Raw genomic sequence first — 27,681 nt, 5'->3', positions numbered from 1 at the left:
TTCATAACATTTTCGCGAATAGAAAATTTTCCACAATGTAGATTTTAATGAAACTTCTCACAGTCGTAAATAAACATATGGCCTATAATACAGTGAAATAAAATGTATAGGTCCCTGTGCTTATTTCTGATATATTTGGCCATGATTAAAGTGAACCGCCTATTTAAAGCTGATTTTAAGACATTATTTTGAATTATTTAACGTTTCAGATGTTTTAATATCATATTTTAACTTTAGAAAGATAGAGACTGTTACAATTTAATAAATTTATTCATAGGTTGCCTTTATTTCATACACTGATTTTCATTTCCGTACGCCGAATCCAGGCTTTATTCTATGTTTTCCGGATAAATGACGTTACGCCATCACTTCCGGTTTATCAAACGTGCAGAACTACCTTAAGCTCTGTAAATACACATATAACATTATGATATCAGTTCTGTAAATATGAACTTGTATATGTTATTATTAATTTTAACACAACTTCGTTTTATTTCATTATTTTGTTTTTCTGTTAAAAAAGGAAGGATAAAGTGTAAGGTTATCATGCTATGAGAAAATGTTCAAGGAGATTGAATTTTGTAGACTGATGCAATAAAAAAAAACAAAAAAAACTAAAACAAATGAATATTAATGATTTTGAAGTATCACGCCAGGGGCTGCATCTTTGTGATACAGTTCCTACACACTGACCCTTTTAGATAATGAATAGTATAACAACAGTTCAGGTTTGGTCAATATGAGGATTTATCATCCTGGGAAAGGAGATATCAACCAGGCTACATGCTCTGCCAATATCACTTTTCCTATGTCAATAAATGCTCATATATATCAAACACTATAAAAGGCAATAACTGTATTATAGCAGTTGTGTATAACATGATCACTTATAACAAAGATTGTTTTAAAATGGAACATCACTATTAGCAAAGACAATCTGAAATTATTGATATTATTTTAAAATAGACCTTATGTCTAATTGTCTCTAATAGAAAAAAAGAATTTCACAACAATTCCTTAATACAGTCGAGACTGTTTTAAGAGACCGACTTTGGGAAGCAGCGAAAAAGGTCACATATGACAGGGAGTCTCTTAAAACAGTCTCACTTAACAGGATGACGCTGGTTTCATATATTTTTCCAATTAAAGTACATGAATATCGGATACTTATATATTGGTCTCTTTTAAGGTAGGAGTGGAAAATGATTAAATACTATTTCTTTAATTGCATATTGATAAAATATAAATTTCAAATAATTTGCATCATTCGTATGATGTTGATAAAACAAATTTAGCTCATGATCTGGCAAGAAAATAATATAAAGGGGAGCAGCAAAATATAAATGTTCCATTTGAACTATTTACACACTGTGGTTTATGATATTTATATTTTTGTGTACTAATTGTTCATTGACATTTATTCGATTATTGACTGCATCTTTAATCTGTGTTTACTTCGTCGTTTCCTGTTAAATACCGCCATATTTTTGTTTCACCAGGAATAAAGTTAATTTATGCACCGACTCCGAATTCTTCAGCGACTTTATACGCTGGTTTTCCCTAATCGAGCAATTCAAGTGCCTTAACACGCTGTTCTAATGTCAAAACAGTTCTTTTCTTGTTTTTCATCAGCCATTTTTTGTAAACAAATAAGTTCTCGTCTCAAACAACTTCACGCGAGATAAAGAACGGTAACTCTATCGTGTAAAATCTTGCGAGGGAGCATCTCAAAGTCGCTGAAAACGGTCTAAATATCGATTCGGGAGCCTGATTTCAAAGTCACTTGTCGCGTAAGGCAGGGGGTTGCTTAATTCAGACTCTTTTAATAGTAAATTGTGTCCGGAGCATAAAATAGGGTCGCATATGACAGGGAGTCGCTAAATTCAGGGGGTCGTTAAGGCAGTCTCGACTGTATTATGTATATGAAAAAACACATAAAAGTTGTTTAAAATGTTCAATTTTAAGTTATGTTAATGTAATCAATATGAAAAAAGAGTATTTTAACAAGAGGGCCATGATGGCCCTATATCGCTCACCTGTTATCATTGCACTTGAGACAAGAAGGTCCTCAAAAAAAATATCTAAATCCAAAGGACAGGAACAACAAAGGGAAGAAATTTAACCAAAAAGAAGAAAAAAAATCTTACAAGGTATAGATATGTCAAAAAAAACCCTAAAAATTGGAGGTACCATCCATGTTGTACCACAGAAAAGTGGTCTCGGTTTTTCCCTATGGCCAATAATAAAGAAGTTACTAAAAATAAGCTATTTATAGTAAGGTAAAAGGGAAGTAATTAAAAAAAAAAATATTGTAAGTGAACAAAAGAAGGATCTGCCAAATAAATATGTTGGCATAAATGAAATTTCAGATCAGTATCTTCATTAGTTACGGAGATATACCCATTTTAATTTGAAATAAAGGGAGGTAATTTGACATAAAATCAGTCCATAGTTATCTACCCTGATTGTCTCAGTCCAACTAATAACAATAATGAAATTTCAAATAATTCCTGTAAGTACTTACAGATATAAATCCATTTTGATTACAATCAGGGGAGGTAATCAGATAATAAAATAACTCTGGAACCTACAACTGGATCTGATTTGTCATGGAATCCAAGATTTATTGTTGTTGAAGATAGTTTGGAAGTTTGTATTAAATAAAACCATAAATGAAGTCTCTATATGGCTGCAAAAGCCAAAATAGCCGATTTTGGACCTTTAAGGGGCCATAACTCTTGAACCCAAGATGGAATCTGGCCAGTTTAAGAAAGGAAGCAAGATCTTGTGGTGATAAAAGTTGTGTGCAAGTTTGGTTAAAATCAAATCAAAAATGAAGCTGCTATTGTACAGACAAGGTCGAAATAGCTAATATTGGCCCTTTCAGGGGCCATAACTCTGGACCCCATTATGGGATCTGGCCGGTTCAAGAAAGGAACCAAGATCTTATGGTGACACAAGTTTTGTGCAAGTTTGATTAAATTCAAATCATAAATGAAGCTGCTATTGTGCAGACAAGGTCAAAATAGCTAATTCTGGCCCTTTCAGGGGCCATAACTCTGGAACCCATAATGGAATCTTGCCAGTTCAAGAAAGGAACCAAGATCTTATGGTGATACAAGTTGTGTGCAAGTTTGGTTAAAATAAAATCATAAATGAAGCTGCTATTGTGCAGACAAGGTCAAAATAGCTAATTCTGGCCCTTTCAGGGGCCATAACTCTGAAACCCATAATGGGATCTGGCTAGTTCAAGAAAGGAACCAAGATCTTATGGTGACACAAGTTTTGTGCAGGTTTGGTTAAAATCAAATCATAAATGAAGCTGCTATTGTGCAGACAAGGTCAAAATAGCTATTTTTGGTCTTTTAAGGGGCCATAACTCTGGAACCCATAATGGGATCTGGCCAGTTCAAGAAAGGAACCGAGATCTTATGGTGATACAAGTTGTGTGCAAGTTTGGTTAAAATAAAATCAATAATGAAACCACTATCGTGCAGACAAGAAATTGTTGACGCACGCACGCACGCACGGATGCACGGACGACGGACGACGGACGAAGGGTGATCACAAAAGCTCACCTTGTCACTATGTGACAGGTGAGCTAAAAACAGAATAACTCAAAATGTTTCTTTTTAAAATACAACTGTTTGGATGCAAGTTCACTGAAGTTAAGAAAACATTCAATACTGAACTATGACACTGAGTGGCCAACTGTTTCCTCTACCAGACACAAGGGTCACTTCAGTTCTTCTTTCATTAAGACCGTCACAGGACCTTACATCAAAAATCAGGGTCGTTTAAACTGACTGATACATAATGATGACCAGACCTCAGGTCCAGCTATCAATTTTAACACCTAATAAAGCATCAAATCACATTGATAGAGTCATCTATTTCCAGGGGACAGCTTTAATTTCCCACAAACCATTCTGTTTTTTATTCTATCATTTTAATCTTGACCATCCACCCTACCATTCAGACAGTGATGCTTTCCGTCACACTTAATCCTATGAAATTGCTTTCCTGTCCTGACTTTTGTCCGAGCTTGTGAGTGGAAAATGTCTTTTCACCTTTGAGAGCAATAACTGAAATTTGTGAGACATTAGGAAGAAAGCTGGACTCACTTTAAATTAACACATGGTCTGACACTTTTGTTCCATACCTCCATTTAACATTATCTAAGGTGCGAACTGTCCCATCCCCCTTGTAATCTGACCAGATTATCCTGTAACATTTAGCCTGTATTTAAATTGGTGACTGGCACATGGCTGGCACATGGCCTTACCAAGACATAAAACTTCCTACAAGATTACAGGCACCCCCTGCCAACATGCCTTCATATCATCTTACAGCTAATAAGAATAATTTAATTCAAAATTTAACAAAAAATAAATTAAAGACTACACTGTTACGGCCATTTTAAAGTCTTTCTGGAGTATTAAAACTTCCAATTACTTCTCTCCAGCTTTAACTGTATATATGCAGTCACATGTATATAATCAAACAAATGAACATATCTATATTTGCTATATTTGTTAAAGTAAGTACAAACTATAGTTCAGTAGGTTTCCAAAGATATTAAATTTACAAACAAAGATGTTTGGAAGGTAGTGAGTTCAAAATGCTTTAAGAAATGAAAGATGCCAAAAATATTTTTTTCTTTAAAGACTTAAACACTCTGAGTTCACTCTCAATTTGATAATTATCAATGGTAAGGTAAGAAACAATTAACTTTTATGCTAGAAAGGCTACTAGAGTTACTGAATTTCAGCTAAATTAAACTGAACTGAAGTCACAGCAACTGTGTGTTCCATACAATTCTTATAAGCCGACTACTGGAACTAAACTCTTTCTCCTTTGACTGAAATTTTATCAGAGTTCCAGGTTGATAGACCTTTTGTACTTATTTCAGTATATTCGCCACCATGAAAAGATACGAATGTGCAAGCAGAGATACAGAAGAATGTCAACTCAGCTTTTTTTTAAGGACTGAACATACTGCACCAACAGCAACAGCAAGAAGACAGAGACCACCTTGGATACAACCCTTATTAGCTAGACTGACAGTTGAGCCACTTATAATTGTGACCAAACACTCAACAGGTCAACCTGTGTTGACCATTCATGACCATATGAATAGGGTTATGGTTTGATAATAAAGCTTAGAGTAAGGGGCTGATTAGGGGATAATTAGGGGATGATACGTTGATCATTTATTGCCTTCAACACCTGCCAGTAACCAGTAACCTGTATAATATTCTTTGTTGTTTAATAAGTTAAAATAATTAGACAGAGTTCAGAGTGCAACACAATGATCTTTGTTGTTAAATATCTTGAAATAATTAGACCTTGTGCAAGGTCCGGCCAGGTAAACAGTAAATGTCAGCCATATCAATTTAAATTGTGTTCTCAAAATCAGCAGAATTGAAGTTTTGATGCAGTGGTTACCAATGGTATTGTCCAATCAATGTGGAGAAAAAGTAACTGCTGTTACTAAGAAGATTACACCTACAACTTCTGGAAATACTGTAGCATGTAGGATGACACTAAGGCTGGCAGTGACCAGAGTAGAGCAGTATAAAGATAACTGTATCAACATTTTTCAATGTATATGTTTAGTTAGCTCGAACTACCGATATTTCTCAAACAAATTTTGCTTGTCCCGTGGAGTTCGAGTGAATGAAGTTCGACTGTATATGAGCCATGCCATGGGAAAACCAACATAATGGCTTTGCGACCAGCATGGATCCAGACCAGCCTGTGCATCCGCGCAGTCTGGTCAGGATCCATCCTGTTCGCTAATGGTTTCTCTAATTGCAATAGGCTTTGAAAGCAAACAGCATGGATCCTGACCAGACTGCGCAGATGCGCAGGCTGGTCTGGATCCATGCTGGTCGCAAACCCACTATGTTGGTTTTCTCATGGCACGGCTCATATATTTTCCAAGACTTGTATAATAACAAAATGTATGAAATGTCAAGTTCATTTAAAAATCAACTGAATTTTTACAATTTCAAAAGTCTGAGTAACTGATTGTTCAACTAAATGGTTTTAGGTAAATAATTCAGGAACACAATCTACAATCAAAGGAAATGAAGCAGACTGGATGAATAAATCAAACCCAGTATTCTCTAAATACAAAGGACATTATCTATCATAAAAACTTTCTAAGAGAAAGGAAGAATGTTTCCTTCCTGCAGAACTGACTGCAGATAAAAAGCTATAATGAATTCAAACAAAATATTCTTATCAAGGAAAGTGATTTGCAATATTGTTCTATAATACGTATGATAAAATTCATGTGCACTAATTTTTTAAAATTTTATAATCCTAACAGTTGCTCACAGTACTACAAAAATACCACAGGCTAAAAAAAACTACCATTTGTTTCAACAACAAACAAGATTTATTTTCAAAACAGATTTTGTTCCTTCTCTTTCAAGTGCTCAAGCACTTCAGTTTTAAGTTACTTTGATGGGCGGAAATGAGCTCAATCTAAAACCCAAACTTCCAGCATGTTAAAATCTTCAACATCAATGAACTGAAAGGAAAATCTGGCAAAATTACCTCCAAATAACAGAAAATCCTAGCTTTTGAGTATAGTAAGATCTTTCGTGCAATAAAACTTTATTGGAGTAACTGTTAGCAGAAATAAAACTAACAACAAGCATTGTATATTTAAGAAGTTTGCTTCTTTTTTTACAGTTGCAATAATTTCATTTACCGAGCAAGGCTAAATCTAGGCTAGTTCAAAGGCTTAAATTAACAAAATTTTGGGATAATAAAGATCTGTAAGGCCCACATTCAATCTAACTAAAGTACTTGATCTTCTAAACAAAGAATTCACATTCGTCTTCTGTATATTTTAGATTTCCGATATTGCTATTTTTATTTTCGCCTATCTATTTTTTTATTTGAACCAATCATACGACTTGTTTCAACAAGCATTTGGCTGAACCATTAAAATAGCACTGAATGTCAAAGGGTGAGAAAAATGTGTAGTCAGTCCGGAGCTTGAACCCGGGACCCCTCACTTACAGGGCGAGTGCCCTACCGACTGAGCTAACTGGCTGTCTGACACCTTAGGTGACCAAGTCTGTATCATTTCTCTCAAAACACTAGGGCGTAGTCGGCCTGTGGTCGTCATAAGAATTGTAAATATGAAAAAACCCTGGCTAAATATAGATTTTTTAAACTTCTACTTTCACACACAAAATGTTGTAAGTAAGGCTCTGATTGGCTAGCGGAGGGGTTGTAAGAACGAGGCTATCAATAGCACATCTTCAGATCCAATGTGCGTAGCGTTAATTGGAGATGTACTTTAGTCAGATTGGGCCCACATTAAGAGACACTAAATTCTGTATAGTTGAAATAAGGGCAAATTAAACAGCTGCTGATAGGTGAAATGTAGATATTCTCTAGGTTGCTAATGAACTGATAACTAACAAATTGACAACAAAACCTGAGAATCCATCAGTATGTGGTCACAAGTCTACAGAAGGAAATCAATAAACATCTTTAATACAGACATCATTTCCAATTCAGTAAGCAATTACCATGCGCTTAATGCAAACCTTGCTTATAATTAGGAATCTGAAATAAATAGTAATTGACTTTGACCCTCTCTCTTAATTTTTACAGAATTTGTTTATAAACAAACTGGCATGACATTCTAGAAGGAGTATTTCCTGTAAACCTAACTTCAGGCACAAATCACGGAAACAGAGTTATGCTAATTTACTATAATCAGAGGATAAAATATAGGCATAGAATTCATTCTATCTGCAGTTATGAATTACAGAAATAAAATTTCAATAATCATAAAGCTTATAACATTATCACAGCCTTAATTACAATGGCACATTCCCTAAATTTCACTTCCCCAGACCTACAAACAAACATGCCTAAACACTTGAAAGAGCTGTGGTTTTGCCAAGCACATTTTATATAGAAGGAATGGCAGGCATATGGCCCTGTATTGTAAATTGTTTGAGAGAATGTTTGTAAATTTACACATCCTTTTTGGCACAAGGCTTACACAGTTCACGTAAATTGCTTGGAATGGCTCCAGACCTTCAAGGGTCTGACCTCCATTTTACTTGAGGGCCTCAATCAAAACTAGATGATTTTTGAGTGATTCAAGTGAGAGAAAATGTGTGAAAAACACTTTACTACGGAATAATTGCAACTGCTTCTTCCAACATTACACATATCCTATACTAGGTTAATATCTAAAATACTTATGCAAATAAACAAGCACTGCTAAAATGCAGAATGATGCATTTATGCTGCAAGAACAAAATTCCTCTGCAATTTGTGTCCTTGATCTTAAAGACAGATTTATGTCAAAGTTTTTCAAATTTAGTAAACGGTTTTATTATTCATGCCAAACTCAATGGGTCAGTTGTACGATAAGATTTTTGTTTAAAAACAATGAAAAATTTCAGATCAAAGCTTTTGCATTGGGACTCTTTTACCTGGCAGTTGCAAATGCACTGTCATGCCGAGAACCATCATTTGCAATATATAAACCAGAAGAGACTCTTCCTAAATGAATATGATGTTTCCTTTTTATGCAATTGGTCAATGGTACACCACTGTAATTGTTCTTTACAAATCTGTAAGTCTGTTTTGTTGATCATAAGCATAATATATTGTGGCTGCTGGCTTAGCTTATACGAATTTATTTAAGCTCGATTGTGGAGAATTTTTTTAAGCTTAAAGCTTATTTGAACCACTCCCGAGTTTCCTGGAAAAACCAGTACTGATGTCATATGAGTCATGGTCGTGACCCCACTGGGGCTCGAACCCACGACCCTTGGATTAATCGGCCGACACCTTAACCACTAGACCAGCCCTCCGCTTGCTTTTTCAAAAAAGCTTAAACCTTAGTGTTTAGTAATTATAGTAGAATTTTTTTAAGTGATTCTGTTTTTTAATCAATTAAAACACTCCTCTAGTCAAACTGATATAAAATAGTTTTAAAACCATCCTTTATGCCATAAATATTAATATACATCTACAAACACTATGCTCATGGTTTATCCTTTTACTGCTTCCAAGACGAAATGATGACCATGATTGACCATGATCACCACGGGTTTTGATGGCTGACCATGTTTTAAAAGCATTTGTGTTTGCTAGTTGTCTGTCAGGTATCCCTCAAGACTGACCCCTGTGTATATAGACTACCATGGTAGTTCATGGTAATGACCATGGTCGACTATGTTTTGACCATGGTCAACCACGTTTTGTTAAATGGCTGTGGTTGTTCATGGCCATATGATCTTCATTTCGCCTGGGGACCATGGTCAAAAACCCTGGTTGACCATGGTGGAAAAAAAAAACTGGTTGACCATGATTTTTGACCATGGTCTTACACCATGTTTTATGACTGTGGTGCCAATTACCACAGCCATGGTCAATCATGGTAAACCATTGTCCCATGACCATGAACTACCATGGTAATAAACCATCAATTTTGACTGGGTTCCTTTCTATTTTTGTTTTTGATGTTCCTCTTGAGGCAAATCCAGCATCAAAATATAGAGCTTTCCTACCAGACCACGACAATGGAAAGTGTCATTCTTCTTCATATACCTATATTTCCTCTACAAGCACGCAAAAAATCTCATCCAATTTTCAAAATTCTGGAAGGAAAATTATATTTTCTTGGAAGCTGTTCTGTTATTTTAAACAATCTTTGTTTTTTTGCCAGATTATACAAAAAATTTACTTTATACCACAAAAATGATCAGTGGGTTGGAATGGGAAGGAGAAACTTCTAGCAGAGGATGATTTTGATGTAATTTGCCTGTTATATCCGTCAGGTATCTGTCTGCATGCCAGACACAATTCATAATTTGAGTAAACAAGATAACCAGGCAATATATTGCATAATTTCCTTTGACAGGCTACCTTTACCAGCTGCCGAAATTATACAGCACCCAGACAACCTTTTGTTTATGGTCAAAACATCATTAAAAATTAATATTTTGTACTTGGAACATCTACTGGTTCTACAGGTTGTCTCAGTTAATTGAGTAAAAAACTAATAATAACCAATTTTTCAGGCGGTGAACTTTTTCGTTGTTCTGAGTGGGTTCATGTAAACTGTCAACAGGAATGAATTGCAGCATCCCTCGTTTTTTTAGACCACTCAGAATTATAATGCAAACTGTAGTTATTTCTCAAGACTTTTTTTCAGAATCCTCAGGTTTCAAGTGTACCAGTATGAAAGAAAGCCAATATGGCATTAATCAAAGTATAAAACTTTTTAACACTTAAGTACTGATTAGTATGACTGTGGAAATGTTTTGCATAGAAACATTTAAGGCAAATTTATTGCAACATACAACCCTACAGAAAGAAATGGAATATCTTGTTACTGGCAGAAGCAACATTGGAGATGTTATGTTTTACTGTCATATTATAAATCCATTTAAAGCACCATTCATTATACTCCAATTTCAGTTATAAGTACCAAACAGAGAACATTCTAAATAAATGTTACAATTAATGTTACAATTAAAGCTTCAGGACATCCTTGCGCTGGAAGTTAGCAATAATTATTTAATCAAGAGTCACAGCAAAAAACTGTCTATTATTTTTAACAGTTTTTAAATATCTTTCCAAGCCCATCATCTGTATATTCAGCTGCTATTTTTGGATGTTCTGCCTGATATATAATAATACAGTCCTGGCACAAAATATAAATCATAAATCATCCAATCGGTGAAGATCAAACTTTTCTGGCATTCGAGATTTATTTTCATTCAGAAAACAGTAGCAATGATTAATCAGGTGTAAGTTTCGTATAATCAGGAGTCAGTCACCTATCATACTGTGTAGTAATTGATATATCACATGTTATCACACACTTATCTCACTACAGTCAATTTACATCATCTTTAATCACTCTCTTATCACATACTGTCTATCACATGCAGAGTTCTTTCATACCCACAACTGTCTGCTGCTGAAAACTTTACAAATCTCAATTTCTAATATTTGCATTCGCCCTATTCTTTTCTATTGAAAATTATGACGTTCATTTCGTATGGACAGCAAAAGGAAGGCGAGAAAGTTACGTCAGCCCTGCTTGTGATAACGGGCAGCTGCTCTGACGTCACGTCCGCATATAGTCAGGGAGAAAGTTCCCTAGATGACGTCACAGTCTAGTGAACAGAATGGCCGGGAAGCTGATTTTAATATTAAATGCAAAAAAAATGTGTGCAACTTATAATTCAATCTTGTTTACAAATAAAAAGGAAATATAAATGTAAATATAAGAAATGAAACCTTTTTTTCAGTGTTCATGCAAAATGAACGACAGAATAGGATTGGCAAATTTAACATGAATCGCTAGTGCGATTCACAGATTTGCCGATCCTATTCTGTCGTTCATTTCGCATGAACACCAAAAAAAAAAAAATTTCATTTCTTAACTGTTATCATATATTTTTATGAATGAAATTGAAATTGAATAAAAAAAACATCTTGCACAAGAATATATAGGACTCTCTGTCCCTATATTGCTCACTTAAACAACTGTATTAAGTTTACATTTAAATTACACCAGTCTACTTTAAAGTGAAATCATAACTTTTTGTGTAATTTCTGCAATCTTGTCTATAATACTATAAGTTTGGTGATGACTACTTATTACACAAGTTCTCTCATATGTACATAGTTTAGCTACCAACCACATTTAAAATTTTTTTTTTTTTTTTTTTTTTTTTTTTTTTTGTATATTCTGACTTTTCTGACTTATCTTTGTGTACCTTCATTTTGAAAAGAAAAGGGGCATAATTACATAATATCTGAATAGCCTTACGAGTTATCTCTTGTGAACAACAATGTGGGCAAGTGAAACATGTTCAGGGTCAATAACTCTGTTGTTATTAACAAACTTTTTAAAGATCTTATTAGCATGCATATCTTTTTCCTCAAGAATTGTGTACTCATAAATGTTAACAATGTGAAACCTATTAAAGGGCCATAAATCTGGTGTTTAATTGGAGCAATAATTCCCATTATTAAATTATTTGAGATCTGAGTAAGTGACAGAAAGTCTGCTACAACAATTTTCGTTAAGATAAGAGCAATAAGTCTAGATGTTACTGAAGAACAAATTTGTTCAAAACTTGAACAGACTATTCAATTAATGACTAATGGTACTTCTCAACATCCTGGGTAAGTTTCCAACAGACTGACCATGAGTAACGGCTGCTTATATGTTGACAAATTAATTGTGTCAATTTTGACTTACTTTTAGTCCCGTTCTTTAGTACTACTATTAGGGATTAGTATTAATTTAGTAAGTACAGACATGGAGATGAATCACTCAGAGATATTGATAAGACTTAAAACATAAGCTTGCAAACTGAGAAATTCAAGACTTAAACCACTGTGATGACTATCAAATTCACCACCAGTAAACTCAACGTTCCTCTAAAAATTAGCTGGTTTTAAAGACGCTCGCTGCAGTTTCTTGTATGAAAGATGGGGCAAAAATTTCCCAATAATAGAATTTGTTCAAACTTTGCATATGAATACAGCCTCATGTTAGAAGCAGAAAAATGCAAAAACAATCATAGGTAACCATGCTTGTTTAGGAGTTATCTGCCCTTTAAACTGGATTGTTCTTCCAATTTGCATATTCCAGGGCAGATAGCTCCTGAACAAGCATGGTGACCTTCCATTTTTTTTCATAATTCTGTTCCTAATATATGTGTTCAAATACAAAGTTTAAACAAATTCTATTATTGGGAAATATTTTACCCAAAACTGCCGCAACCGTCCTTAATAGCTGAAATTTACAGGTTTCCTGTACTCAACCCTACATCCATTTATCCAATTCTCCTACCTTTACAAAAATGTCTTTCTAGTAAATGCATTACAAGATCAATTTAATGAAAATGAAGAAAAAAAAACTAACATCTGTCGGATCCATTCCTCAATTAAAGAGATAAGACACCCCCTATCTTTTTTGTACAATTGGCAGTATTTATGAGCCTGTTGCAAGAGGTAACTTTTTCTTCAGTTATTTACTGCTTGTGGCAACAATTTATTTTTTCCAGTTGATTTTTTATTTGTTAATTGGCAGGAGAGAACTACTCAGATTGTTTTATTAACGACAACTGTTACATGAACGCAGACCATATCTTAGATTCATATGTTTTTCATCTAAAATAATTTCTCTCTATAGGCCATATGGCTTATATACAACTGTTTGTTTTTATGGCATAAACTTCCGACCTTTTCTAAAATAGCTTCCAGAGCCAGTGAAAAAAGTCTCAATCCACCTGAAAAAATAGACAGAAATAATTAATCAATTATCTAATTGTACTATAGACTGCCAATTACACAACAGATTTTGCTGGTCTGTTATAAATATCAATATACTCTCTGTGGAGGGTGGTCTCTCAATTGAATTTCAATTTATACTTCATAAAATCTTGGAATCATTGCAAAATTTGTACATCTTCCTTGATGCAGAACAGAACGAGCTCTATGTTTTTCTTGAAATCTAATGGAAGGCATTTCTAGACTACATTTCTGTTGGAAGTATCACATCATTTATGACTCCTTGCTTTAAACTTGAATTTCTAATGTGCTGAAATGAAAAATGACATTAAAAGGAAATGTTGTTGCACAAAAGAGTATTGTATTTAAATCAAATAACAAACAAATCATATTGATTGATGCATTAAAGTTAATTGACTTTCTTCCCATCCCAGCAGGCCACACAGGTTCTGAAGGGAAAAATTACTGTAAACTGCCACTGAGTCAAGAGCAGTCTCCCCTAGTTTTGTGTATAGGTTGTCTTAAATTATAATTTTCCTCAGTAAAAAAAAACTATGATTGTATTAACTGCACCAGAAACCATCAATTATATTTTATTTTAAACATATAAACATGATCAAAAGAGTAATTTCCTTTTGTTTTATGGTAAAATAAGCACTTGTGGCTATAAACTAATTCAACCACTGCCAGTCAATCAGGATATACATTACTCTTAGAATTTGGCCATTAGAATTAATATTAACAAAGTAGATTCCTTGTCTGTTTGAAAGGGAAGGATGGGTAAGTTGTTATATAGAGTCTTGGTAAGACAGCTTAAATTACGCCAAGCCAGTATTTTACCTATTTTCTTTGATATTTTAAAACTTTTGTATCATTGTGTCATTATGTTTTCAATGCCACCAAGTTGTTGTTTTCTTTAAATCCCTCAGTTAGTGGAAATGATACAGATTTTTTTCTCTTAATGTTCCTGACCACACTACAATGCATCTTTCTATGGAATAAAGGTGCTTTTTTTTCTGGAAACTCTTACAAAGCAAGCTCCTCAGATCACTTTCCTTTAAGAAAAGACACCAAATCACTATTATACCCATTACAATATGCAGAATTCTACAGCCCAAGGTATTTCTAAAACAAGAACCCCACCGCCCCCCAAACAAGAGCTGTCCGTAAGACAGCAAATGCTCGACTGTTTGAACTGTTGTCCCAGAAGCAGGAATATTACCCTTAAGTCAGAGTTATGGGACTTGACCCAGTGAGGTTGATAATTGACCTAGAAAAAAAAGTTACAGAGCTATATGCCTTTAAGTAATAGCCTTATATGCACTTGCAAACAAAATTTTAACCAGCATTTTCTAAGTCCAAAAGGGAAATAATTTGGTCAAAAACATGCATGTCAGAATTATGGCTCTTGATGCTATCACCTAGTTTTATGACCCCAAAGATACATGTGAAGTTTCAATTCAATATCTGCATTAGTTTTGGAGATAGTAACTTGCATGTAAAACTTTAACCAGGATTTTCTTAGTCCAAAAGGGGGCATAATTTGGCCAAAATACATGTCAGAGTTATGGGACTTGACCCAGTGAGGTTGGTAATTGACCTAGAAAAAGGAAAAATAAGTTTCAAAGCTATATGCCTTTAAATGATAGCCATATGTACTTGCATGCAAAACTTTAACCAAGGTGTGACGCCAATGCCAGGATGAGCAGAATAGCTGCTAGACTATTCTTCGAATAGTTGTGCTAAAAACAGCAGACAAGCAACCACTTAAAAAGTGACCGAGATTTTTGACGGATATCTTCCTGAGCTTTATATGCCATATGTGCCTACTATATTTTAATATGATATGAAAATAAACTGTAGTCTGATAGGAAACACATGTATCATTACTCTCGAGTGCACTTACTGTAAATGTTCTCCATAATTCACTTAAATACATTTGAACCATTTAAATTATGCAATCAAATGATGAATGTGTGTATTAAATCTACATCCTTTTGGAAAATGCAACTATAACAGATTTATATATCACAACAAACGTAGATGACTGCAGCAGTGTGTAGTAATATAGTGTTAGTACAGAAAGCCATGATATTCTAGAAGTATTTTATAGAATGTCATATTTTGTCAGATTATCAAAGCACAAAATGTCATACTTTGCCAGTCTCTCAATCATCTTTAAAAGTATTTTACAAGTTCATCTGTCATTAGCATTTTGCCAATTAATCTGTGATGGGACATTACAAATTATGAGTGTACAGTTGTGTATGTGTATGTAAGCTTATGTATACACCAGTAGTCTGTATAGGCAACACCTCCAGATGACTGTAAGTAACAGGATGACAGTGCAGGATAAAGAAGACATTCCAATTCCAGAAACATCCCTGGTTCTTTTGCCTGCCACGTTTTTATTTCAAGGAAATAGAATTTATCATACTCATCACACAAGCAGGTGATAATTATTCAGAATAACTGCAGAAAATATGTAAACATGTCACTTATAATCCATCCAAGCTACTACTATGACAGATATGTTACAGAACAAAAATGGGTTCTTCAAGTGGTGTAAGATACTTCTAGTACTTTGATGCATCGAGGCATGTTGCATTATGGTACACAAATACTTCTAGTGCTTTGATCTACATCTGAAGCGGTCTCATCTCTGAGACTGTTACATGCAACATGAACAGGTGCTCACTCACAGTCAGCTGCTCCGAACTCTTCCTCTACATACACAGCATCTACTGTAAAACTACGGTATCTCCTTCTATATTCATAAACACTTACCACAGTAACAAGACTAACTGTAGACACTCTTATTTCCTTGTTATATCAGAGGAATAACTTCTTAACATCAAACAACAAACACATCAACTAAACAATTAACAATTGTATGTATTGTTCAAACAGATGATTTCCTTGTATTAGTTTCAATGATTTTGTCATTGCACTAACTGACTAAATTCTGTTTTAAATTTGGCGTCCTCTCAAAAAACAATATAATGGAAGAAAGATGTCTCTTAAATTGCACAAAGAATTTACAAACAAACGTAAGTCCTGTCTGTAGGCATCTGTTTTCACCTTAAAGTCTATTAGTTTTACCTTTCCAAAAGATGTTTCTATGGGTTCTAAAAACATTTATGTGGTTTGATCGAATATATTTTGTTTTAAAATTATGCTATCTTTTATTTGTTACAGAAAACACAGAACATATCCGATTTTTTTTTTTGTAAACATGGTCTATTTCATTTGATATGTTGAGGACTAGCTGTTTGTGTAATGATAATATATTCTTGATTTGCTAACAGTTAATATTTACATATAGATTAATGTTCACGAGGTGAGGGACCTGGCAAATATTGAGAAAATTTAACCCTTGCAAAAATTTCTGCTGTTACAGTACTCAATTTTCACCCTCAGTTTGCACCCCCTCCCTACCCCTTTTCTCAGTACTACAAAAAAATAATCATGGTTTTGGTATCACTTACAACTTTTACATTAGAAAAATAATAACAAATGAAGAACCTGATTAAATTTTTCCAAACAAATCATTAATATCAATCCCACTGACCAACCAGTGTCATGAGAAGGGATGTCCATTCTTTTTCCCAACAGATAATGATTAAATCTTTAATTTAACCAAAGCATATATCCTCTGTTTAATGGGAAGTGGACTCCATTAGACAGATAGAGAAATGAGAAAACTGGTCATTTTTAACATCCGTAACATTACCTGTCCATTGAAGCAAACATCATCATTTCATGGCTATTTGCTTCAGCTGGTGTGTGTCTTACAATTCCAAAGCTCAGCTGAAAAAGCTGTTTCAATTTCTTGAAATATAAAAATAAAAATTATTGAAGCATTCTCAAACAGGAAATGAGTCATAATGAGAAGTCAACACCTACAGGTAACCAGTTACCATTGGTATACAGTTTTCACAAAACTAAAAACCCCTAGTCTTTGCAATAAGCAGCCATTAGGTTTTAATTAAGACCTCTTTTCTAAACAAGAGCTATACCATTCTGGGCAATATATGCTCAAAGTATGTCAGTCACTATGGCAGCCGTATATCCAAAGCTAAATAAATCATGCGCTTAGAACTCATTTGACCAATCAGCTGAGTAAATTGTCACCCATGAATAAGTATTCTACATCTAATTCCAAGAGGGCCATGATTGCTCCACATTGCTCACCACATTCACAGCTGGCTTAAACACTTTTGGTAGATGTTCAACTAAGGAATAATTAAATAAAAGTATTCTGAAATCAACCAACAGTTTATGATAAGATTGTTCTCAAAGTTTCTTTTAATTAGCTGCTTGTAAGAAAAACATGTTCCACCAAATAAAAAGGCAACTAGTTTAGTGGTAGGCATCCCAAGGAATATTTGTGAATTTATTTCATTCTGAGAAATGATTTTTAAAGTTTTCCAAATAGCAATCAATACGAAGAAAAGTCTTATGTCGCCCAGTTATACATTTATCCTAGATTTTAAACTGACAAACATTTTTCATTAGAAAATGTGGCCTTTTGTTGTTAACAAGGCTTTCTTATGAGTTGACCTGGAGACCTAAGTTTCTGACCTTAACCTTTGAAATACCAACCTTGTTCTATTGTGCTCTGATTACCATCTCAGTGCACGCATGGACACAAAATATGATATCAGACTTGACCTATCAGACTTGACTTTTGGGCTAAAAATGTGACCTTACCCTTTGACCTATAAACCCAGATTTTGCGATTTGCACATTGTTTCATTACCAACTATATGCAAAGTTTGAAATCAATGTCTTAATGTTTATTAAGCTTTGCTCTGGTCATGAATATTGACAGACAGATGGATGGAAGGCTGTAAGCGCCATCATATAATATGTCCATTTTTCCAAAATAGGTGTGTAAAAATATTCTTTGTAACTAAACATATACAAGTATATCAACTAACTGTTAAACAAACTACAGATGAAACAAAACAGGTAACAAGAGCTGTCTCTAATGGTGACAAATGCCCCCCGCAGCACCTTGACCTTTGACCTGGTGACCCCAAAGTCAGTAGGGGTGGTGCACTCAATAAGTACTATCAGCATTGTGAAGTTTGAAGGTCCTGGGTGCAGTGGTTTGCGACTAAAGTGCCTTCATGCAAAAAGTTAATGTTGTGACGAATGAACTAACGAACTAACGAACGAACGGACGGACAGTTGAAAACTAATATGCCTCCCTTTGGGGGCATAAAAAGAAAATTGAACCAATTCAGCATACCTACGCTGTAACCTTGTTTTTGATGACCTGTGCATTGGGTCAACTGACCTAAGATAACATTAAAAAGAGTGATTTTTTCATCTAATTCTGTCTGTTATGTTCAAGTGTTACCATTTAGGTAACTTTCAATTTAGAAATATTATATAATCATTTATTCAACATTTTACAACTTCTAAGCAGAAATGTTTTGAACCAGTGTATCATAACCTTGTACAGAAAGACTAATTCTTCACCTCTCATCAATCTGAATTAAATGCTTAAATTTATTTTCTTCAAGATTCAACTTAAGACAGAAACAGTTATTTTTAACAATTTCATTTTCTAAATTTTCTTGCAGACAAAACTTGTTTTTTACTATTAGAATTTATTAACAACCACAAGAGATCTTTGCATGAAGATTAAATAATGGAGTCAGAACTTTGCAAGGCACACTTGAAATTATTATTCACATTTTCGGCTATTCCCATCTTTCTTCTTTCCCCGCAAAACAATTACCGCTGTTAATTTTCCCATAATTCTTCATAAGCTTAACGGCAATGAGTACTGTTATCTTAGCGATCAAATGAATATTACAAGAGATCCTTACTCATAAATTTTCTCATTTATTGCACAGCAAATGCATGCCTACCGCATGCCACATGCATACCCGTAGAGTGTGCATATATTCCAACAGCGATAACTAAAGACACGAAAGAAACAAACACATTGTTTCATAAAAAAAATTATCACAGATTACATTTCCAACATAAAATACAGTTTGTTTCCACATTAAAGTGCCACAAGAGGTGTTAATAAGATTATTTTGATATATTATGAACATCTAAAGCTTTATTCCAGGCTGGCAGTAAACTGCTCAACAAAAGCAGTTTGTTAAAACTGTTTCTTTTAGGCATCTCTGTATAATACTTTCTACATGAAATACCATTTTCACAAGATTTCAATGAAGTTGCCTGAAATGCTTGCACCTCATAACTGTTGAACATGTCAGTAAAGATAGCAAAATATTCCCTTTTGACCATGTCTTTAAGGAAACTTCTGTTAGTTTATCGTGAGATATTTATTTATTGGTTTTAACGTCGCAACCACACAATTTTAGATCATATGGCCACTTTCTAGCTCTTATGGTGGAGAAAGACCAAAAGTGCCCCTCCATGCATTATTTCATCATGACCAGGCACCTGGGTAGAACCACCGACCTTCCATAAGCCAGCTGGATGGCTTCCTCACATGAAGAATTCAACGCCCCGAGTGAGGCTCGAACCCACATCGGTGAGGTTCATGTGATCTGAAGTCAGTGATCATAACCACTCAGCCACGGAGGCCTCTCAGCCACAATTATGTCTTTTTACTTACTACACAGACATAATTTATTTGTCTTTACCTGGATACAATTCACACCAACAGATTTTGCATAATTCACTTACCCTTTAAGAAATTCAAAGCCATGAACACAGACAAGAATGTTTCCAAATGGATCGACCTTGAGCAAGTTCCCATACAGCTGATCAAACCACAGACCTCTGAAAAAAAATATTATGATGAAACACTTAAGGTCCTACAAATTTGGAGGAAATATTTTCTTGGAATTTTTAATAAAAACAGTTCAATGGTTTTAAAAACAGACTTTGACTACCAGTCTCAGAAATCAACCTTGCCATTGGTCAATATAAAAACTGTAATCAGAAACAACCAATCAGGTGATGACCCTCATTTTGAGACAGGTCTAAAAAATCAGTTTTACAAAATTTAGCCAAGATCACATCCAAATATATATTTTCTGCATCTCTAGTGGCCAATGCTGCATTATAACAATAATCTCTTGCAGCCCTCAGCATAGGGGACCACTAAAAGATATTGTTAATTTAAATATGACAAGGAAGTAAGTATTGCAGCTTGATTTTTGCATGAAGCAGATGTAATTTACAAGCTACTGTACATGTCACGACAATGTCACGCAGACGCCCCGCAGATCTCCTCAACACCGATCATGCTTCATCAGATAATATCCGTTTTTTTCAACAAGTGGCTTACATTAAAACTTATCATTTATTATATTATGACAATTTTATTCATTAGGGAGCCTCTTTGACTCAGCACGATGAGGAATCATGGGAAAACTATGATAAGTACACGATAATGTGTTCATATATAACTATGTAATAAATAAATGTGTAAGTTTATGAGGTTTTCATTAAGTGGCTTCAGTCGCTTGGCAGGGAAGACAGCTAGCGACTTACGGCACATTATATTTTGGCAGACTGGTATGCTAGAAGGAGAGCACACATGCCGTTGAGTAAAGTGCTATACAGGATGACCTCTCACAAGCGCTCAAAGATTTAAGCTCATAATGCTACCCTAAGGATACAAGTAGACTAATATAGTAGACAGGTTAGCAGCATAATTATCCTAGTGTTGTTTTCAGTTGAGTTGACTTGCATTAAAAGGGCTGAAATAATTTGTTCTTGTTAAACATGTAGATCTGATATATTGCAGAAAATTCCATGCTTTTTTTCAAAAGTAACCACACCTTTTATTCTTAAAATTTCTGTTTACTCTAGTTTGTGTTCTGAATGTGCATATGTCTTCATTAAATTATGTATACAGAATGGAATGAAGTCATATCATGAGTGAAAATAATATCAGCCGTGCCATGGGAAAACCAACATAGTGGCTTGCGACCAGCATGGATCCAGACCAGCCTGCGCATCCGCGCAGTCTGGTCAGGCTCCATGCTGTTCGCTTTTAAAGCCTATTGGAATTGGAGAAACTGTTAGCGAACAGCATGGATCCTGACCAGACAGCGCGGATGCGCAAGCTGGTCTGGATCCTTGCTGGTCGCATACCCACTATGTTGGTTTTCCCATGGCACGGCTCATATATAATTTTAGAAAATAATAAGTCATTTTTGGTACAAATTAAAAGAGTTTCTGTAATTGGGAGTTGGCAAATGGAATTGCTATATTTCTGGAATTGATGGAAAAAATTTCCAATTATTTTACATACATTAATATATTTGTATATAGATTTCAAAAATAGTAGGATACAGAGGGTCTGGAGACTTGTCCATTAAGGTCTCTAGCTTAAAACAACTATAGACATTTGTCTTACAACAAAAATAACGACACTGATGCTTTATCATCTTTAAAGGCTTCCAATGTAAGTTCTTAAACCTCAGGTCAAAACTTAGATAAATTACAGTCTGGCAAAATCACAACCACATAAGTCTACACTCATACAAATGAAGTCAGAAAACAAGTAATGCAATATTATAATAATAAATTATATACATATTCCAAGTCCAGACACTATTATACTGAGGGATCGCCAGTAACACGAATGTCCCCGAGACAAGTTGTCAGCTACTTGCTGAGAGCAGGTTAGCATCATTACATAATCGTGGAAACCTACTGCTGTAACTGATATACTGTATTTAAATAATGGTGTTAAAACCATATCACAAAAACATCAAGCATCAGTGCCAAAGCAAATTGATATAGTCAAACAGCATGAAGATAACCTGGCATAATTATAAACTCTTGAAAAACTGACTTTAAGATTTTATCAATGACAGTTATGGTTTTTTATTGGACTTTTATTTACTTCTAGGTTTACTGTTCAAATATCATGGCATTTGTTATGCTGTAACATTTCATGTCAAATTAATAATAGTTAATTCACACCTACCTGTGACTTTTAACTTTGCAATAACTTGGATATAGCTAACAATCTTTATAAAGTCACTTTGAGAATGAACAATATAAAGAATTGCTTCATAGCAGTAATATAAACAACAATAGTGATCATTGCTTTTTTTCATTTTAGGGAATGGGGTTTGTAACCTTACACAGGGTGAAAATATGAGATATACAAGAATCTGTAAGGCACTAGTTCAATATTGGCTCAGACTACAGAAAAGCCATGTGAATGCTGACTCCTATGAAATTTAGACCCTTTCAATACTTGCACCAACTACAGTGAGAGGCATGATTAAAAATTCTAAACCCATGGACAACTCTATACACAACCACATCAGCCCTCCACAGTCAATGAAACAATTTTAGCCCTCTGCACTCAAGGACACAAGCCCTATGCGCTAAACAAAAAGCTCATCTGTCCTCATATCATTAACAGACACCCACACAGAGACTGCAAGAATAGTATTCCTTACAGCATAAATGAATTTAAAGTGATCTGAGAGCATTCAAGAGAAGAAAGTGAAATTTCATGTTGAAATCAAAGTTAATCTCCTGGATACATTGATTAATGATCTTGAGCTATATTCCTAAAATTCTTCTGAAGACTTATGTAAATGATATTGAGGGGGAGATTTGTGGAAAAGATAAATCTTCTTGTTGAAATAACTAATACTGAGGGAGTCAGTTGCAGTAGAGTGAGTTAGTATGATATAATTCACATATCATATGGGTATGATTGATTTGACCTAGTGGCCTAGTTTAAGACCGCAGGTGACCCAGTTTCAAACCTGACCCAGATTTCATAAAGACAAACATTCTCACAAAGTTTTATGAAGAAGAGGTAGAAAATGTGGCCTCTAGAGTGCTAACAAGTTATGTTTTCCTATTAATTGACACAGTGACCTAGTTTTTAAACACAGATGACCAAGTAAACTTGTCAGAGACTTTATTGAGGGTAAAAGTTTCATTAAGATTTGGCCCAAATTGTAACCACTAGAGTGTTAACAGTCAAACTGCTGATAACAGATGACAAATCATGACGGACACCGGACATCGGGTGATCACAAAAGCTCACCTTGAGCACTGCTAAAAAAAACTGGAACAAATATATAGCATTGATACAATATGGTATTGTTGTTAGTTATTCCAGTAAATTTATTATTTTCTTTGTCAAATCATAAATGTAATGAAAGAGGCATTATGATTCCCCTGAGGGAGTCAAAGCCACAAGATGATATATGGCAGCATCTTTTAATTTAAAGAATTATCAGTATGAAAATGATACAAGGGAACGAAGGTGTGTGTTAGCTGAATACAGTAAAATATGACAGTTTCTTGGTAAACTGTATTTCAGTTTTTTTTAAGACATTGCATGTCTGCAGCAAATTAGGGAATATTCATAAAGTAATATTGATCTGAATGTAATTATTGCTGAAGCAGCTTTAGCGATTATATTTCTGTCATTACTGAACCTTTTCTCCCAATTTCCAACAAATGGTGTGAAACTAAACATTTACCCTGAGGTGAAAAATCCTATTGTATTATGACTAAAACTATGCAAGTAAAGAGAAATACTGGCTTGAATGAAACTAGAATGTGTGCAAATCAGACTCAAAATGGACTTGGTAGATATCAAAATTAATCTTTTCAATTCATTCAGATATTATAAGAATACTGTAAATAGGAAACAACTTTTTTACAAAGTTTGATCAAAATTTGACAAATGACAGATCTGCAGAATTTTGTTATAAAAAAAGTAATGGGTAAAATATTAGATAGATGCCAAAGAAAAATCTTAATAGTTTACAGAGTAAAAACTTTTCCATTTTCATGAAATATTTTGGCAGGAAAACTACAGAGAATTGTGTGTGATGCCTTCTGGATATGTAGGTGGCCAAGGTGGGCTACATTAAGGTCAAATTGAGACATAATCTTCATATCTGAGGTTCCAATTAGATTATTTGAAACAAGACAAGAGTAAAACAGTTTGAGAGCAAAAGGGAACAAGCCATGACTATAATTTACTAGGTTCTGACAACTCTAAGACAGGATTATCAATACACAGACAATATTTACTGTTCCCTCTGAAAGGTGATTGTCTAATAATATCCTTCATACCACAAGGAAAGTTAGACTAGCCACTACAATGCTATACATTTTATTCCTTGTTTTGTCTCATTCCATTTCACAGAGTCAAAAGTCAGTTTAGTCTACTGATTTTCTTAGAGGAATTATGTTAAAATAACCAAGATGGACAAAGGAGATTGACCAGACTGAATCTTGTGAAAAAGACATATATCATAGTCTAGGTGTGAGCCTACAAGAGAAGGTAAATCAGCACAGAAGTGGTTGATTTTCTATCTTGTCTGGTATTCTATTGAGACCACAAAAAATCCATTTTATTCACTTAAATAACCTTTAGAAATCAGAAGAAGAAGACCTTTAGTTTGAGTTCATATTTCCTGTAGCACAGAATTATGTACTCGTATCAGCTACAGTCATCAGTTTTTTATGTAAAACCAGATAAAAATCATATACTTTGAGCGTTTCCGTTTGTTCCTTATACTATATTTCTTGATTTTTGCAAAAAAAAACTGTTGCAGATGATAAAACAACACTGGAACATTTATGTTCTTATTTGCCTTTGCAACATCATGTTTTTTCCAGTTTAAGATTTAAATGTCCCAAATCCTGTTTAAATAATTATGTTACTGTACAAAAAACAAGATTGGCAGACTGTCACAAAATACGCCGGTCATCGAACTTGGCCTAATTCATGGGCCATAATCCAAGAGTGCCTGGGGCTGGTTATCAAACTTGGCCGAGATATTATGCCCACAAACATTGTCAGCAAGTCTGGTGAAGACTGGATGAAAACTGTTTGACTTAGACAGTGGACAAGGCTAAATTCGCAGATTTCGAGTAATTCAAGGGCCATAATCCAAGAGTGCCTGGGGCGATTTTGCTGGTTATCAAACTTGGCGGAGATATTATGCCCACAAACATTATCTGCAAGTTTGTGGAAGATCAGATGAAAACTGTTCGACTTAGAGAGCAGACCAGGCTAAATTCACAGTTTTTCGAGTAATTCAAGGGCCATAATCTATCAGTGCCTGGAGGGATTTGGCTGGTTATTGAACTTGGCCAAGATATTATGCCCACAAACATTGTCGCCAAGTTTGGTTAAGATCGGATGAAAACTGTTTGACTTAGAGGGCGGACAAGGCTAAATTTGCAGATTTTGAGTAATTCAAGGGCCATAGCCCAAGAGTGCCTGGTTATTGAAATTGGCCAAGTTATTAACCTACAAACATTGTCACCAAGTCTGGTGAAGATCGGATGAAAACTGTTCGACTTAGAGAGCGGACATGCTTTTGGACGCTGACCGCTCGCCCGCCAGGTGTTCATATAATACGCCCCGCTCTATCTGAGACGGGCATATAAAAAAGTGCTAAAAGGAAGTCACTTGTTCGATTCTATTTGAACTGCTATTTGTTGAATATAGCATGCAAGAAAAAGATTCTATCACTGGTTGTATATGCGGCTCTCACAGAAACTGTTTGTGCAGAAACTAAGCAAAACCTCGTTACCAACTAAACAGTTACCCTGAGCCTATATCTGCACCTACAACCACGGAAAGAATCTTAAAATCTCAAGGACGCTGCTGATTCTCACTACATGTTGGCTACTTGATGTATGTATCAATTCAGCAATATAACTAACCTGATCGGAAACGTTGGATCATACTCAAACTCCAGTAAACTTTCTGGGTAACCAATATGTACTAGACGTTCTTTGATCAGCTGAAATCCTAGATTCTCATAGTCAGGCGATTTGTACACTGAAAAACAAGAAAGAAGATATTTTTACAAAATGTAATCATAAATAAAACTGGCAATGAATTAAGGGATGGACATGCTTGGCCCCAAGGAACTCTTAATAAAACAGAAGCTTTGTAAAACTATATTAAACATGGTTAAAGAGCACGGCATATAATATGGAATGCTTTAAAATAACAGGTTTTGTAGAAATGGATAATTCCATAAAATTTACATTTTGCCCTAAGCTATCTAACTAAAACTGGTGATAACATCATAGGTCATACCATCACCATCTAAAATGATTTAAGAGAACATCCAACTACCAGTATATAGACAGTGAAACAGCTGAAATCAATACTGTCATCCTATACACTAGTTACATTGTCATGGAAATCACTTTCACTGTCACAACTTACAACAGGGAATAGAGAAATTCATTTTTTATTATGTTATGGAACTTGTAATTAAATGTCAGGTATTGTACTATTTAATTGACCTATCAAAACATGTTTCTGGTTTTCATGTTAATTTAATCTTATATAAGCGTCAAGTACATGCGCTTGAAAAAGGTTGGTGTCTCAGCAGTACATGAGGAAGTTTGGTGTCTCAGCAGTACATGAGGAAGTTTGGTGTCTCAGCAGTACATGAGGAAGATTGGTGTCTAAGCAGTACATGAGGAAGTTTGGTGTCTCAGCAGTACATGAGGAAGTTTGGTGTCTCAGCAGTACAAAAAGGAAGGTTGGTATCTCAGCAGTACTTGAGGAAGTTTGGTGTCTTAGCTGTACAAAAAGGAAGGTTGGTATCTCAGCAGTACATGATAAAGACTGGTGTCTCAGCAGTACAAAAAGAAAGGTTGGTGTCTTAGCAGTACCTGAGGAAGTTTGGTGTCTTAGCTGTGCAAAAAAAAAAAGGTTGGTGTCTCAGCAGTACAAAAGGAGGGTTGGTGTCTCAGCGGTACGAAAAGGAAGTTTGGTGTCTCAGCAGTACAAAAAGGAAGGTTGGTATCTCAGCAGTACTTGAGGAAGTTTGGTGTCTTAGCTGTACAAAAAGGAAGGTTGGTGTCTCAGCAGTACAAGATAAAGACTGGTGTCTCAGCAGTACAAGAGAAAGGCTGGTGTTTCAGCAGTACTTGAGGAAGTTTGGTGTCTTAGCAGTACAAAAAGAAAGTTTGGTGTCTCAGCAGTACATGATAAAGACTGGTGTCTCAGCAGTACAAAAAGAAAGGTTGGTGTCTCAGCAGTACTTAAGGAAGTTTGGTGTCTTAGCTGTACAAAAAAGGTTGGTGTCTCAGCATTCCAAAAGGAGGGTTGATGTCTCAGCAGCATGCAATAAATACTGGTGTTTAAGCAGTACAAGAGAAAGGCTGGTGTCTTAGCAGTACTTGGTGAAGTTTGGTGTCTTAGCAGTACAAAAAGGAAGGTTGGTGTCTCAGCAGTACAAAAAGCTAGATTGGTGTCTCAGAAACACAAGATAAAGACTGGTGTTTCAGCAGTACAAGAGAAAGGCTTGTGTCAGCAGTACTTGAAGAAGTTTGGTGCCTTAGCAGTACTTGAGGAAGTTTGGTGTCTCAGCAGTACAAAAAGCACGGTTGGTGTCTCAG

At 34.9% G+C, this 27,681-nt stretch overlaps 1 protein-coding gene across 1 annotated transcript in view; it reads right to left on the bottom strand.

The window, feature by feature from the left end:
• The window catches only part of LOC123546564 (cytosolic purine 5'-nucleotidase-like), a 103,782-nt gene that overhangs the window by 36,173 nt on the left and 39,928 nt on the right, over positions 1-27,681 (bottom strand). Inside the window, exons 4-5 of the mRNA XM_053550897.1 lie at positions 25,984-26,101; positions 19,990-20,085 (exon numbers count right to left, since the gene is read on the bottom strand). Of these exons, the coding sequence (XP_053406872.1) occupies positions 19,990-20,085; positions 25,984-26,101 (214 nt within the window). The remainder of the gene's footprint in view (positions 1-19,989; positions 20,086-25,983; positions 26,102-27,681) is intronic.

The sequence above is a fragment of the Mercenaria mercenaria genome, chromosome 9, assembly GCF_021730395.1.
Source record: "Mercenaria mercenaria strain notata chromosome 9, MADL_Memer_1, whole genome shotgun sequence".
Lineage (NCBI taxonomy): Eukaryota > Metazoa > Mollusca > Bivalvia > Venerida > Veneridae > Mercenaria > Mercenaria mercenaria.
This window is presented reverse-complemented; position numbering and strand designations above follow the sequence as displayed.